Source organism: Hemicordylus capensis, chromosome 4 (assembly GCF_027244095.1).
Source record: "Hemicordylus capensis ecotype Gifberg chromosome 4, rHemCap1.1.pri, whole genome shotgun sequence".
Taxonomy (NCBI): domain Eukaryota; kingdom Metazoa; phylum Chordata; class Lepidosauria; order Squamata; family Cordylidae; genus Hemicordylus; species Hemicordylus capensis.
Window position 1 is genome coordinate 14,475,861 of NC_069660.1, and position 16,344 is coordinate 14,492,204.

Below are 16,344 nucleotides of genomic sequence, written 5' to 3' on the forward strand. Positions count from 1 at the left end.
TCTTGTGTGGGAGATACAAAATGTTCAGAAAAATGTAAAACAAACAAACAACCCATCCAATCAGGAAAACTCTTTTTGGTTTAAGAGCTCATTTAATATAATCCTGTGAAAAAAAATCTGGACTCTGTGGAAGCAGTTAGACCACAAACTGGTCTGTTCTTTTCTGACAAATATTGGAAGAAATACAGGTGTATTACTATAGTGATTGGTAGGTGTATTACTATAGTGGCTTGTTAACCTTCTGGGGTTATCTCCATCTATTTGGGTTGATATTGAATTTTAATTTTAAAAACTTGTTTTAATAATTTTATTCTTTTTTTGGTCATGTATTCTAATTTGTGACTTTTAAATATTTTAAATTTTGTACACCACCTAGAGATATACATATCAGGTGGTATAAAAAGAGATAGATAGATAGATAGATAGATAGATATCATTATATCATGTCTGCATATGTACACTCTCTGCAGATTGTATGTTCATTGAACATAACATGTGAATAGTGCTTTGGATATTGCTAGAAGGCATGACAAGGAGAAGATTCTGAGCTTCATGTTCCCTTGGAATGCAGCTCCCATCTCTCCTTTTGCAAACCCTGTTTGGCACCTTATCGCACAGACTAAAACTACTACTAAACTAAAGAGTAGACACAGATTAAAACTACTGAAAGTAGTGCTCAGTTGAGCCATTCTGGTTCATTCTGTTCCTTCATTGTGTACTTCTCTGTCTGACATATCCCTGTCTCTACTCAAGCTAATTAACCATATCGCTTTATTCAAGACATCAAGCATTGCGTAACTGACTGTGCAGATTGTTTCTCCTAGACTGTGAGGAAGAATGCAGGGGATTCTCAGTTTCCTTCCTGCTTGGGATCTAGTCTGGTCCACCTAAATGTGTGCAGATGTCGATGCCAGTGTCTGCTCTCTTGGGGCTGATTTTCATTTTGAAGGCTTTGGGAAATCGGAATGCTTGTTTTTTTGTTTCTGTGGTTTGAGATCATGCTCTCGATATAATTCAGAATCCATGTTAGAGAAAATAGTTGACATGACGAGAAAAATTAGTCATGCCTAACCTGTCCTTTTAATTTCAATGGGATTACTTTGAGTAATTTCCCTCATATGTCAATGTCATTTATTCACTTGCCCAGATAGAACAGTTTTAAAATGTTGACACCTTTTGGGTTTGACAGCCTTGTGTATGTATGCTTTGTGGGAGACCTTCAAGGCACACCTGTTTCCTCAGGCTTTAAACTGAAATTAATTTTAAACTGTGTTTAATTGTTTTTATCCTATGGAAATGTTTGAGCATTTATTCTGTGAATTGTTTTTGATCTGTTTTGTATTTGTTTTAAATTGTGTACACCGCCTAGAGATACACGTATCAGGCGGTATATAAGTATGATAAATAAATAGATAATGGGGCCTTTCACATGATTGTGTGCAGTGGGGGGGCAGAGGCAGGGTTAAGCCTACATTCCTCACAGACGATCCTGGACTGGCCCAAGCTGCGCCATGCACACAGTCGCTTCTGCAGTGACTAGCATGGCGTTCTGGAGGCCGGGGGAATCCCACAGTGCACAGCACGACCAGTGCATTGGGGGATTCCCCTGGGGGGCGGGGGCTCTAGGCATCCATCTCTGTGTAGGAGCGGGTTGCAAGCAATCCACACTGACACATGCTTCGGGAGCCTGAGTGAACAGAGTGTTTGCTCCCTTAACCCTGGCTGAAAGCTGGGCTTGAAAGCCGGGTTTGGCGCCATGGGAGCGCCAGGGTTTATGTGGATCCCGGCGGTTCTCATGGGCAGTCAAACCCAGCCTTGGCTGGCTAAGCCTGGGTTTGGCTGCTCATGAGAATATGTACTTGGGATGGTGTTACAGGAACAAAGAGGCAATTAAAAACTTGCAAACGAGTGTGTGTGTGTGTTTGTGTTGGCTTCATGTGTGCTGCTGTTACTGTAGTAACCATTAGCAAAGCCAAAATGGAGGCAGTGATCCAGTCTACAACTAGAGCATAATATCGCCCACCTTGTCAGCAAATCATACCGCTGCGGAGAACTTACTTTTGAACCAGTTGTTCACTTTTTATTTATTATTTATTTCTTCGATTTCTATACCGCCCTTCCAAAAATGGCTCAGGGCGGTTTACACAGAGAAATAACAAACAAATAAGATGGAACCCTGTCCCCAAAGGGCTCACAATCTAAAAAGAAACATCAGATAGACACCAGCAACAGCCACTGGAGGTCCTGTGCTGGGGGTGGATAGGGCCAGTTGCTCCCCCCCGCTAAATAAAGAGAACCACCACGTTAAAAGGTGCCTCTTTGCCAAGTTAGCAGAACAGAAAGGTTTGAAAATATTTCTCACAAACAAACAAAAAGGTAGCTAGGTTGAGTATGAACTTCACTTTGTTTTTAAACAAAACGCGCTCGACTTGGCATTGTCAAGAAACTGTAACAGAAGGTTGGGCTGTAGGTTTTATGGATCTCTAGGGGCAACCCCTGGGATGGGGGGATGTTTATGATAAGATGGTGCCTGAAGCCAGAGAGAGTGTTGGAAGGCTGGGCTGCAGCAGGGGATGGGGGTGGAAGAGGGTTATTTGGAAGACAAGGCCTTTGATAAGAGCTACAGACAGTAGCCTGGTATCTGGTCATCCCGGGGCTGATCGATAAAGCTTCTGTTCTCATACTTTATCATTGCCCTTGGCCTGGCTGAGCTGCTGGGAAAAGCTGCCAAGCCACATTAACAAGGGGTTGGTTCCGATGATACAGCTCCCAGCACACGGAGGTATGAAGTGGCCGTGTTGAGAGTGCGGCCATCCCTTAGAGCATCCCTTTATCAAAATGGGGAGGAGCGTTGTTCATGCCAATGGCCCCTGTGCATGCACTCAAAGACTCTTGTTTAAACAAGTACCTTGGTGCATCCTCTTCATTATAGTTGTGTGTTCCAGGGCTGTATTGTCAGAACTGGCCCAGTGTTTGTTATAGCCCATCCTAAACTAAAGGCAGAGTACCTCGTTTGCCCTCCTTTCAACCACACAGGTAGTGTTGTTTGTATTCCAGTTTGTCTGACTGGTACTTCAGTTTTTCACACGGGGAATTACTGGGGCCACATAGTAGTTGCCGAAAACCACCATATCGGTGACAGTCTGTGTCTGGGCTGGGCAGTTTCAAGGCCAGGAGTGTTTTGCAAGACATGTGGGAACCCAGACCTGCTACTGTTCTGTTCTGTTCTGTTTTTTCCCTGTCCCATAACTATATGGGAGATTAAAATCATGTGGTAATGTTTGTTAGGCCAGCTTCAGATGGTGCAGGGTATGGGAGACTCTGAATTTCACAGAACCAGGGTTTGCTAACCAGTTTAAAGCTACAGTTTTTAATCCTGATTAAGAGGGAACCCTGGTTAGTGTCCACTGAAGTTAATTTTAGTGCTGATCAGTGTTCTCTCTAATTTCTTTCTTCTATATGTGGAATGAGTTTTGTTCTGGGTGGCAGTATCGAGGCAGTGTGTGTGCATGAGCATTAAGAGTGGGGCCTTCCTGATTCAACCTAAGCAGGATCTAAAATTAACTGAGTGGAGATCAAAAAACATGTGAGCGCATGAATGTACACATGCCTTAGAGGGAACTCTGGTGCTGATACAAAACCTAACTTGTGATTAAGGTTAGCAGGAGGAGGATGGGATGTATTTTTACAGTGGGAGGAAGGGGCTTGAGGAGGGAGCATGTGATCTCACAATTCACTTTCATTCTCTTAACCACGATTAAGAGAGCTCCTTTGCACCTGTTTTGACTCCTGTATGTGGAGTGCTGAGTGTAATCCATATTGGTGATTGTGGGTGTGCAATGAAGGCATGGATGCATGTTGCTCATGAATTTGCTCTAACATACCTTTTCTTTACTCTTTATCACAGGGGCAGTACTGTGACATCTGTTCATCAGTGAACAGTAACAAAGCCCATCCCATCACTAACGCTATTGACGGCACAGAACGCTGGTGGCAGAGCCCTCCTCTTTCTCGTGGGCTGGAATTTAATGAGGTCAACGTCACCTTAGAACTTGGACAGGTAACGGGGAAAAAAACGTGATTTGGGGTTTATGCAGCATGTTGCTTGATCATGGGATTTTTCATTTCATTTTAAAGAGTGGTGGAAAGATGAGAGAGTACTTCTGTGATCATGCAGAGCTATTGCACCTAAATAAATAAATAAATAAACAAATAAATAGCTAGCCATGGTACCTGTTTTGAAAAGTGTTCCAAAAGATACCCAGGGCCAGTTTATACATTCAGTGTACTTTTATGATACCAATGGATTGTACCACTTCAGGTTGCAGATGGGCAAGGATTGCATGTATTGATTGATTGATTGATTGATTGATTAAGTGCTGTCAAGTTGGTGTCGACTCTTAGCGACCACGTAGCTGGGTTCTCTACAGGATGTTTAAATGCTCCCTATGAAAAAGGGTCACTGCACATAGAAAAGTAGTATTCAGGACAAGGCTAGTCTGAACGATTCTCATAAAATCAGAGAATTTTAGAGTTGGAAATAACCTTGGAGGTCTTCTAATCCAACCACCACCCCTTGATGTCCAGCTTCTGTTGAAAACCTCCAATGAAGGCGAGCCAACCCTGCAACCAGAAATGGTACAATCCATGAAAAGTTTTTCCACTTGATTTTGTTGATGATAATATAAACTGGCCCTAAGGGAATAATTAATAAATTGTTGTCATAAATATATTCCTTTAATTTAATTTTCTTTTATTAGTATAAATGGCTAGTGAATTGCCCTTTAGGATGAGTTTGGGACTGTGTTGCTGATACAATCTGGAAGATTGGAAAGACAGAAAGTCAATATTGGCGTAGCTTTTGTCAGTGAGGCTGTGCGGACATTTGAGCTTCAGGGATCTTTTCTATAGGCTAAATGAATAACCTAAAAGGTGACACTCCACTTAAATACAAAAGAAAGCAAATAACTGCAATTCGAGTAGTCACTTCAGGAGTTTCAAAGTGAATTGCTGATATCCTGTTGTTGAATGTTAGCATACCTGCCAACATGTCCCTATTTTCCCATTCAGGCAAATGGGAAAATAGGGACAGGTTGGCAGATATGTGTTAACTCAAACTTTTTGGGATCAGAGTTCATGATGGCTTGTCAGGACCAAGTACAACAATTTGCATGTGAAAAGTATCTGGTGTATGCTAACCTTGCCTCCCTTTTGGTTTCCTGATTTCTGGGTCATAGTGCACAGCTTGAGAATCAGTCTTTCATTCAGACCCTTTGTTTGTTTGATGTGGGCTAAAACAACATTGTCTTTCATTTTAAAAAAGTTGTTTCAAGTTGAAATATAATGTAATGTATAATTGGTAGACAGGGAAGCCATTGCCAAGAAACTCCCCAGAATATATCAGTACACTGAACCAGATTCGAGTATATATTCAAGTAGTATCCATTATCAGATGGGAAGGAATAGTTTGTGGATTTGGAGAAGCATTATTTATTTTGAAGAATTCTGAAGTACCTTTTCATCAGTAAGACACCCGAGGTTATATACCAAGCTACAAATATACAAAAATACAATATAATAAAGCATCAGATAAAATGAACTAAAAATACAACCACTATTGTGTAAAAACTGCAGGCTAGCGTTTCATTTCAACATGCCTTTAAGACCTGTGATAACCAGGCTGTGCCTTTCATCTGTTAGAATGTTATCTCTGTGTTGTTGTTTTTAATGTTGATAGGAAAACACAATCCTCATGCTGCCTGGTTTGTTTCTAAAGTGTGTAAATTTCCAGTACAATAAAATGGTGGGTGCTTTAAAGATACAAAATATCATTGAATGAATTAGTATAGGTTTCGGTTTCCATGCTTGCAAAGGGAAAGCATTGTAATGATGCTAATTAGCAACTCCCCCTGCCTCTCCTGTCTGAGGTTCCTGTTCAGCTGGGAAACAATCCTTTGGGAAGTCTTAGGGTTGTTTGTTAAAAGAAATTCCTAGCCCAAGGGAGAATTCCAAGACAGTGAGGGCATTCTCATGACACTGCCTGGGTCACTCCGGGACGTGATGCCTGGAGTGCTGGTAGCCCTCCACTCGTCGCTGCTTCAGTTGAGGGTAGCCACGCTCATCTACCCACCGTTTTTACCGAGGCAGAACGAATTGTGGGTTTGTTCTGCCTCAGGCTTTTGTCTGTGTGTTCGCCTCCAGGTAGATGGCTTCCCCCCAGCCTGCTGTGATTTTGGGCAGTGAGCCGGTTTGTGTGTGTGTGTCCATGCCGAGCGCAGAGCAGCCACTGCTCTGTTAGTACAGGGCACACTGGGATGCTGGAAGATTTCCTCCTTCCGATCCCAGTTCTGACCTCCACCATGCTGCCACTCGTGTGGGTATGTGGCACAGCGGAGGCCAAGACGGGTCGCTCGTTTGCAGAGGAAGGCAGGCGGCCTCCCTAGGGGGTGCGAGGCTGAAGTCCTGTGAGAACAACCTCCGTGTTTCTCATCAGTAGGCAAGAAGTGAAGTGAAGTTGAAAAATCTACGTGATGCTTTTTAGAATAATTACCATATGGAATTCTTATATATAGAAAATACTGGTTGGTTGTGGGTTACAGATGTATTGGGGATCCCCTTGTTTGTCAACAAAAATCTTCCCATGGGGTAGTGGGCATGTATTTTCTCTTTGCAAGCCTAAGTGCTATGGGTATCTGACTCCAATTGGCTCTTCAGGGGTATAGCCCTGTTAAAGGTAAAGTGTGCTGACAAGTCAATTTCGACTCCTGGCGCCCACAGAGCCCTGTGGTTGTCTTTGGTAGAATACAGGAGGGGTTTACTATTACCTCTTCCCCTTGCAGTATGAGACGATGCCTTTTAGCATATTCCTACATTGCTGCTGCCCGATATAGTAGCAGCGGGGATTCGAACTGGCAACCTTCTGCTTGTTAGTCAAGCATTTCCCTGCTGTGCCACTTAAGGTGGCCTATAGCCCTGTTGGGGACCCCATTTTCATTTCAAAGCAGGGAGCTTCCATTCAAACTCTCTAGTTAAATATTTAAACACATCTCCACAAGGGGATGAGGGCAGCTGTCTTGAATAGGGGTTGGGGATGGAGGCACTTGAACATCTCCTTAGACGGAGCTTTTCCATCTTTGGAACCTACGTACCAATCACTCATTTCAAGAGTGCATATTTAGTTATTTTATTTACTACATTTTTATACCGCCCCGTCCAAAGGCTCTGGGTGGTGCACAACAAGTTAAAAAAACAAGCACCAATTAAAACAAAACTGCTGAAAACCATATAAAAACAAATGTAAAACAGTTCAGAGCCATTTAAAACCAATTAAAAATACTTATAGCATTTGAAAGGCAAAGCTGCTGGCAAGAACTGGCTTTCCAGTACTGAACAGAATGGGTGGAGGAGGCAGTCTGTGCTGTAAACAATTTCCTCCTGGAATTCAGTGTCTTGGACATTTAGTTGAGGAGTTTGATTTTGATGATGAAGCATTTAAAGGCCTATTGTCTGGCTGGAGTCAGTCATTTTTTCTGAGGTGTGAATTCTCATTCTATCATAGCAAATGAGATTTTTTTCAATTAAACAACTCTCATGACCCCACTTTCACTTTTTCACACTTTCCTTTACTATGAATAATATGAGGAAGTAATCAATTTAGCACACTTCACCTTATGAAGACAAACCTCATACAAATAAATTCACCATAATTCACCCCTCTGCCCAATCACTCTTAAATTGGGGATGGGTGGTAGCCTCCACCCATTAGGCACTATCTACCAGCCCACCCCACTCCTTTGGGGCAGATCCACTTTCTGCCCCCAATCTGCCCCAAAGACACCCAAACTTCAAAAATTCTCAAAAAACCAGCCCTCTGCCCAATCCCCCTGAAATTGGTGTGGTAGCCTCCACCCATGAGGCACTACCACCCCACCCCACTATTTTGGGGCAGATCCACTTTCTGCCCCCAAACTGCCCCAAAGTCACCAAAACTTCAAAAATTCTCAAAAAATCACCCCTTTGTCCAAACCCCCTGAAATTGGGGTGGTAGCCTGCACCCATGAGGCACTACCACCCCACCCCACTATTCTGCCCCAGCCCCCACTTTCTGCCCCAATATGCCCCAATCTGCCCCAAAGACATGAAATTTTCAGAAATTTACCAAAAATCAGCCCTTTGCCCAATCCCCCTGAAATTGGGGTGGTAGCCTGCACCCATTAGGCACTACCACCCCACCCCACTCCTTTTGCCCAAATCCCATGCTATGCCCCCGAACTGCCCCAAAGTCACTAAAACTTTAAAAAATCGCCAAAAATCAACCATGAGCCAAATCACCCGAATTTTTTGTGCCCGAAATTCGGGTGATTCGGCTCGTGCCCGAAAAAATTCGGGGGGCATCGGGGGTGATTCGGTTCGGCCCCGAATCACCCGAAATTGTTCGTTTCGGGCACAGATCGTTCTGTGCCCGAAATTTTTTGCACATCCCTAATATTGTCTGCTTTGACTGGCAGTGGCTCTTCAGGAGTTCAAGCAGAGATCTTTTACAGCCCTACTAACTGGAGATTGAACTCAGGACCGTACTCTCTCACTGAGATGATTTGGTATCTAGTCTTACTATGCAGACTTTGGAGAGAGTCACCTCTAGTGGCTTAGCAGGGAAATGCTTGACTAACAAGCAGAAGGTCCCCGGTTCGAATCCCCACTGGTATGTTGCCCAGACTATGGGAAACAGCTATATCGGGCAGCAGCGATATAGGAAGATGCTGAAAGGCATCATCTCATACTGTGCGGGAGGAGGCAATGGTGAACCCCTCCTGTATTCTACCAAAGACAACCATAGGGCTCTGTGGGCTCCAGGAGTAGAAATCAACTTGAGGACATACTTTACCTTTTTACTTACTATTCAGTATTTCAGGAATGCTCTGGTTGATTGACTTATTCTTGTCTGTGTTATGCATCTAGAAGGGTGGGAAGGTCCTGCAGGGATTACCTTCTACCAGTCCAGCTTTCTCAGGGGAAGGGAATTGCTTTTGCAATTTAAAGAGTTATTTAAATTAGGACATACCAGGTCTTATGTGAGATATGTGACAAAGAGGGGAAATGCATACTCAATGCCTATTGTATATATGGGGCATTTGCCAGAGTGACCTCATGTAATTAGGAGAGTATCATTGGGAATTCCTCAGATACCTGGGGAAGGTGCAGATAATGCCTTGGAAATAATGTCTAATAGAAAATTTATGTATTTATGTATTTATTTATTTGAAACATTTAATATACCGCCCACTCTGAAGACTCTGGGTGGTATAGAAAAACATGCAAACCAAGACAACATTAAAATTACATTCTAAATTAAAAACTAAAGTAACTAACAAAAAAGGAAAAACTAAATAGGTAAACTACAGGGCAAAAGCCTGGCAAAAAAGAAAAGTCTTCAACAGCGATTTAAAAAATCAGTAAGGAAGGGGCTAACGAACCTGAAGGGGAAGAGAGTTCCAGAGAAGTGGGGCAGCAACCAAATATTTATTTGGTTGAAAGAAAATGGCTTGAAACGGGACCTTTTGTTGCTCTAATACTCTGATCCAAATTATAAAATTTAGTTATAACAAATGTTGTCTCCAAATATATCTTGAAAAAGGTTCTAGCCTCTTTTGAGGGTGATGAGCAATGCCTCTTTCATCTCGGAATAATGAATAATGGACAACTTGGACTTATGGCCAAAGTGCTCCTTCTGTTGCCCCCACTACCTTTTTTTAAGTAGCCACAACTTTATAGTCCAGCAGTACGATTAACTACAATTTGTAATCATATTTAATCATATCACATTTAACGATTAACAATGATTAAACATTTAACGATGATTAAACAATATTTAATCATATCACATTTCTATAAACCTAGTGTTTGAAATGCTTTTCTAACTTTATCTTGCATAAAGCATCAATCATTTCATGACACTTGTTGCTAATGAACCTATTTTATGCAATACTTAGTTTGAGAATTGTACTGGTCTGTGACTGTAATAAAGTTTAATTTGATTGATCTGATTTAGTTTGAGAATGAATGAGTTTCCCAATGGAGTCTAAAAATTTAGTGACTGAAGAGAGGCTTAAAGCCATGCTACTTGAGCAACATTTAAAACTGTACATACACCCTGGAACATAGGAAGCTGCCTAATATTGAGTCAGACCCTTGGTCCATCTAGCTCAGTATTGTCTACGATGACTGGCAGCAGATTTCCAATGCAGGCAGGAAACTTTCCCAGCCCTACCTGGAGATGCCAGGGACTGAACTCAGGGGCCTTATGCACGATGCTCTTCCAATGAGCTATGGCCTCATCCTCTAAAGGAAATATCTTACAGAGTTCACATGTAGTCACCCATCTAAATGCAAACCAAGGTAGATCCTGCTTGGCAAAGGGAACATTTTGTGTTCACGGCCGCAAGACCAGCTCTCCTCTACTGCTGTTTTCTGTTAAGTTATTTTTACTTGCTGCAGTTTTATTTGTTTTTTCTATATGTGGTGGTGGGGTGGGGGGAGAAGGTCCAGCAGAGCAATTCAACGGCCCAGATCAGTGGGCAACGGCCCAAATCAGTGGTGGCGGGTGAGCAGGGCCTTGGCAGGTGGTGGGGCTTGGTGTGAGCAAGTGCCCCCCTGCAAAATTTGGCAGCACCTCTGGCACCACTCTAAAAAGGGGTGCATGCTTTGGGCAGCTCCTTGGCAGCGATGACATTGTGGGCGGCCCTTAGTGAAACTTGCTGGTTGATGAGCTGTTTGCCTTTGCACTCAGCTTTCAGTGTGTCTCGGGCATGGCTGAGGCAAAATATTGACTGACAGCATTCCTTTATCTTTTTATTTTCCTTTCGACTTTCATTCTAGGGAACGGCAAAAATAATGCCAATATTTTTTGCCTCCCCCACATTCTTTCTTTTAGAAGCCAATAAACACAGATCATGGTAGAATGGGTGGAGAAAAAATAGGGGAGAAATGTGGCGGGGTAAAGTTTTGGGCAGAGAGAAGGCAATGAAGCAGAGCAAAAGAACAATTCTTTATTGCAGACAGACTGCACATGGAGACAAGAAAAGTGCACCAAGGCAGTAGAACAAACCAACGTGTGTATACAGCTCTCTCTCTCTCTCTTTCGATTATATAAAATGCTTGATCTGGATTAAATAAAGCGCACATATCCATAGACCTCGCCACTAAAACTGCTCTAGTCTAGACATGCTGTAAGTGTCCACTGTAAAACTACAGCTCTGAGTACTACCGTGGTGGTGGCAGGCCCTGTCCGATACGTTTTGAGATATTATATGATGCCACTTGAAGTAACAGGTTTAGGACCTGGAGAATGCATCATGTTGCTGGTATCGCTACTTGAGAGAATGTCAGGTCATTGCTTTTGAGTTTCTTTGTGACATTAATAGCGGCCATCACAGATATTGCTGATGGATCGGCCACTGTGATGTCACCACCTGTGCCAAGGGCAACTGCTGAAATGCCAGATTAAGAGTCCAGAATTGATAGATACGTCAGAGTGATGCACTGTGACTTGGACAATGATGTGGCCCGAAAAAGCAGATTAATTTCTCCATTCCTACTTCTAATATTCCAATTCAGTTTTGCAGTTTCTTAGAATGTTTGCTGTAGAAAATTATGATCTGTAAAGTTAAGATGCTTATTACTGTTCATTTCTGTAGCCGATTTCAGTGTACAGAGTGCTTGGCAACTGTGGCCACATTTACCCACATAACAATTCTGTGAATGAATGAAGCTGCTATTATTTCTATTTTACAAGCTGTCTTTTTATTCATGCCCTTCCTATTGCCTGCCCATCTGTCTTGAGTAGCATTAAAACCACAAATAAAGAATCAAGAAGGAGGAGTATTGAAATTCTCAGCCAGTGAATGACAACCTGCAAAAGAGAAAAGGGAGGTGGGGGAAAACCTAAGTGGCAGGCCACCCAGCTTGAGTAATTTATATAATAGACTTGCATCATGTAGTGAATGCTTGTGATGGCTTAAAGTTTATAGTTCAGTGGCAGGAGAGGTCAGGGAGGCCCTCCCGTAGAATTGGAAAGGACTGTGCATTTGATTATCTATTTGGGTAAAAAACTAATTATTCCAGGTCCTCTGCAGTAATTTCTGTATCATCAAGAACCTAGCTCTGGTTTCAAAATTGTTGATTTTAAAGAAGCAATGGGAAAGATGCCACCTCATGATCAAGAAGAAGCTGCAACCTGGCATCTTGAATTAATACATATGCTGTGACTACTGGTTGTAAAGTGAACAAATTGGTTAGGAAAAGATTAGTACAGAATACAAATATAGAACAGATTTTTCCTTTGTCAGCTCAAACAACCTCATTTTAAAGGGTTTTAAACTTTGGCATAGGTTTCAATGACTCTTTAGTCTTCAATATGTTGCAGATGTTTAGTTGGATCTATGTTCAGCAAGTGTATGTATGCAGAATTTTGCGTGGTTATCTGCATAATTTGGATCGGCCCCCTCTACGCTGGCAGACCAAGAGTGGCTCTCCCTGCCTTTAAGGCCAGCACAGCGCAGGCCGATTTTGGTTCCAAATGGGGCTGCGTGGCCCCGTTTGGGACCAAAATACCCCCCCCCCCAGCATCTGACGTCAGATGCGGGGGGCGTGTCTAGGGCCACACTTGCAGCCTCTGATTGGTGGTGGCCCGGGTTCTTTGAACCTGTTCGCCCAATGGTGCCTCCGCCCCGGCTTCTCCTTGTGGCAGGTACAGTGTGTCTATGGGTTAAATAGGCTTAAATGTAGTTCTGTGTTGTACTTGAACCAGTCCAGTGACTATATCCACAGCTAAAAAAAAAAAAAAAAAATAGATACCAGGTCTGGTAGGCATCATCAGAATACTGCACCTGATGAAGGTTTGATGGGAATGAGGGAGACTTTGTGAGCTCTTCTGATTTTATGTGGTCCTGCTAGAGAGAGAATAATTTATGGTCTAGAGATAATTGGGGCTCCAGAATATGATTCATTTGAGGACTTTTACTTATTTTAATCTGGCTCTGCTGTAGGTCAGGGATTCTCAACCTTGGGCCTCCAGATGTTATTGGACTTCAACTCCCATAATCCCCAGCCCCAATGGCCTTTAGTTGGGGACTGTGGGAGTTGAAGTCCAACAAGATCTGGGGACCCAAGGTTGAGAATCCCTGCTGTAGGTTAATGTTCCTATAAAGGAAGGACTTCAACAGGATGCAATGGAGTTTCTTCCAGGCTGTTCCTTTTTCAAGAAGTCTATCCTGTCTTGACTGCCCATGAGGCAGAGGCCAAGCCAGAGGACCATGGAGAGGTCCAAGGGAGCAAACTGACAACACTACTCAGAAGCAGACTGAGCCATTCAATATTTCTGAGCCCAGACTACTCTTCCTCAGCTCCACCTCTCTGCCTGGAAAGGGGAAGCCTTAAAGAGGCAACCTTCTGGAGTCTGGCATCTCCTCCTCTACAAAACTTGCTGCTGCTGAGCTTGTTGTCAGTGCTGGCATGCAGACATTGTGGTGGGGTGTGATGGTGTGAGAGAAACTGGCTAGGGATGTGCATGAATTGTGATTCAAACAGTGATTTGCAGCACAGCCCGGACATCTTTTAAAAGGGAGGCGAGCAGGTCCTCTGCTGCTCACAGCAGCTTCCTGTATGGGTGGCGTCCGTGTCCCCCACTGCCAGCCACCCTCATGGAATGGCAGCATGCACAAGGTGTCTGCGCATGCGTGGCAGACATTTGCATGGTCAGCATGGTTGGCACACTGCCCAAACAGGAAGCTGTGGCGAGTGGCAGAGGGGCAGGTATGGACCTGCTCTTCTCCCTTTTAAAGGTGTACTCCGGGCTGTGCTGTGAGTCATTGTTTGAATCGTGATTCATGCACATCCCTGAAGCTGGCTCTATAGTGGGCTCAGATTCTGGAGGGCTGCCCCAAGGAGCCTAGGCCCTGAGGGAGCTTCCTCAAGGGATTCCAGCCCTGGGTCTCTCTCGGGTTCCATTCTGATGTTATGATCCAGGGCTGGGGGAAGTGCTGGTCCTGCCTACAAGGATGTAGCTATGATTAAGTGGATGAGTTCAAAGTACCTGGGCCTCACAACTCCACCCCTCCCTATTTTCTTCATCATCTCCTTCACTCCGGGGGCCACCAGGGAGAGGGGTGAACACGGGCCCCCTCTCCCCTAGTGGTGCCCCTGCCTGCCTCTTTTGATTCTGGCCAGGCATGGTGGTTCAAGGCTGGGAATAGTGCTGGCCCGCCTCCTCATTGTATGACCGAGTTGCTATTGTGAGCAGGGGTTGTGATAGACTGTGGCATGATATATCCAGGTACGTTGCAAGCAAGCTGGACTTGATGCAGTTGGCAGGCAGGTGAGTGAAAAGTTACAGCCTGCTGATTTTGGAGGATAGGTGTGACGGAGCTTGTTCTTTGCCCAGCATTTTGCACAAAAGATCCAGTGATTTTCACTGATCCAGCTCAGTGAATCTTGAAAATGATCTCTTGGGAGAACATGGTGCTGTTTAGATATTCCTTAAACCTCCATTGACTTTCGGGATCGTCCAAGTATAATCCTCCCCCGTGTTATTTCAATTCATGTTTATAGGTGAAGGGGGGATTCTAATCTATTCTTGCTATTATGGAGCTATAACTAGGGAGAAGTAATCATTGCACCCTAATAAACTGAAGGGGAAAGGCATGCTCTTGTGTATATTCTGTTAGACAAGCATTTGCGTGAGAAGAAGGATAGAAAAAGATCTGAAGTCATTGGTGGATGGGGATGCAGCATCTCTACAATTGAATACCTGGTGAACACCTTGGATATGTTCTATATAGCCAGTGTTTTGGGGGAGATTAGGGTGGGTGGAGATGTCAGTCATTAGTCCATTCATTTTTTAAATTGGTCTGCTAAAAAGAGTTAAACAAGTGAGAATAGAGATCCCGATTTCATTCACTGGCATTTTTCCGGAAGGCAACAAATTACAACCATATTGTCTGCATTGATTGGCCATGGCTCTTCAGGTTTTTAGATGGGGAGTCTTTCCCAGTGCTACTTGGAGATGCCAGGAATTGAACCTGGGACATGCAAATCATGTGCTCTACCACTAAGTAGTGATCCCTCCCCTATGTGTGTCCCTATGCAAGCCAGAAAGCAAAGAGGTGAAATCCACAAAGTTGTTGCTAGTTTTTAGTAGTAACCACATGCAGAAGAGAAAATGGAAGAAGACAAAGGCATTTTGAATGGGATATCTTTTCCTGTACATTAATACATGCAGATATGATCTGTTCACAGATTAACATCTGTGGTAAGATTTCAAGGAATATTGAATTATTCTGTCTTCTTTCCAGATCCTTGGCATCTTCTCTTATAAACAGGGCTGGACTGGGGGCACTGAGAAGGCAGTGGAATATATGTGGGGAGGGCGCTGGGTTTTGAGCAGAATGGGCAATTAAAGGTGGGAGTATTCACTGCTGCCGAGTACAGTGGGGCGCAAGGGCGCCCCTGCGGATAGGGTACACCGGGAATATGCCCTGTGGGCCAGTCTGAGCTTGCTCATAAAGGTTAATACAGGTCAAGCCAGCACAGAAATATTTATATGATGTCAGCATTTCATGGTAAGCTGTCTGAAGACAAATGCTTGGCATCTTGGAGACAACAACAGAAAAAAACCAGGATCTTCTATGTCTATGCTTGTATGCTTCGTAGCATTGTTGACTGTGGAGAAGATAGATTGTTGTACTCCTTGCAAAGAGGAGTGACTGGGCTGACGTTTATGCTGGGGAGATAGAGATGTTTGACAGTCCATTTCTATGAGGGTCAGGAGCATATCGGTCTACATAATTAACCATTTGCATAAGGGGCATAATTACACCCCTTATCCTTAGAATGCCTAATACATAAGGGATGGGCCTCAGCTGTTTCAGGGGGGACCGAAAATGTAACTCTGATCTCTCGATGTCAGCAGCCTCCAGGTGATATAAAGTACTGAAGTGCCGAATGGTTTCATACACTCTTTTGTGATACAAAGAAAAGAATTGGGGTGTTCTGCGTGCCACAATTCTGCAGGAGTGCAGAAAAGCTGCCAAGAACAATGAAGACAATGCTGTTCAAATATCAGAAGCCATAGGAGTGGCTGGACAGTACTTCCCATGGGTCGGAGCAGGGTTTCGGTGCCCTGCATTGCTTCTTGTTCCGTCCCCAATAAGGAGAAAATGTGGGAAATAGTGCTACGAAAGCAATACTTTAACACTATGAGTTCTTGGCCTAAGAATGCAGCTGGTAAATGTTAGATCAGTAAACGGGAAGATGGTAGCCTTCCATACTTTAATCTGGATGAGTGCACTG

The 16,344-nt window shown here is 43.6% G+C and overlaps 1 protein-coding gene across 6 annotated transcripts in view; it reads left to right on the plus strand.

Moving 5' to 3' along the window:
* LAMA5 (laminin subunit alpha 5) overlaps positions 1-16,344 on the plus strand; it is a 362,437-nt gene that overhangs the window by 78,779 nt on the left and 267,314 nt on the right. For all 6 annotated transcript variants that reach the window (XM_053245482.1, XM_053245481.1, XM_053245483.1 and 3 more), the window contains one exon: positions 3,908-4,060. In XM_053245482.1, coding sequence (XP_053101457.1) covers positions 3,908-4,060 — 153 coding nt within the window. The remainder of the gene's footprint in view (positions 1-3,907; positions 4,061-16,344) is intronic.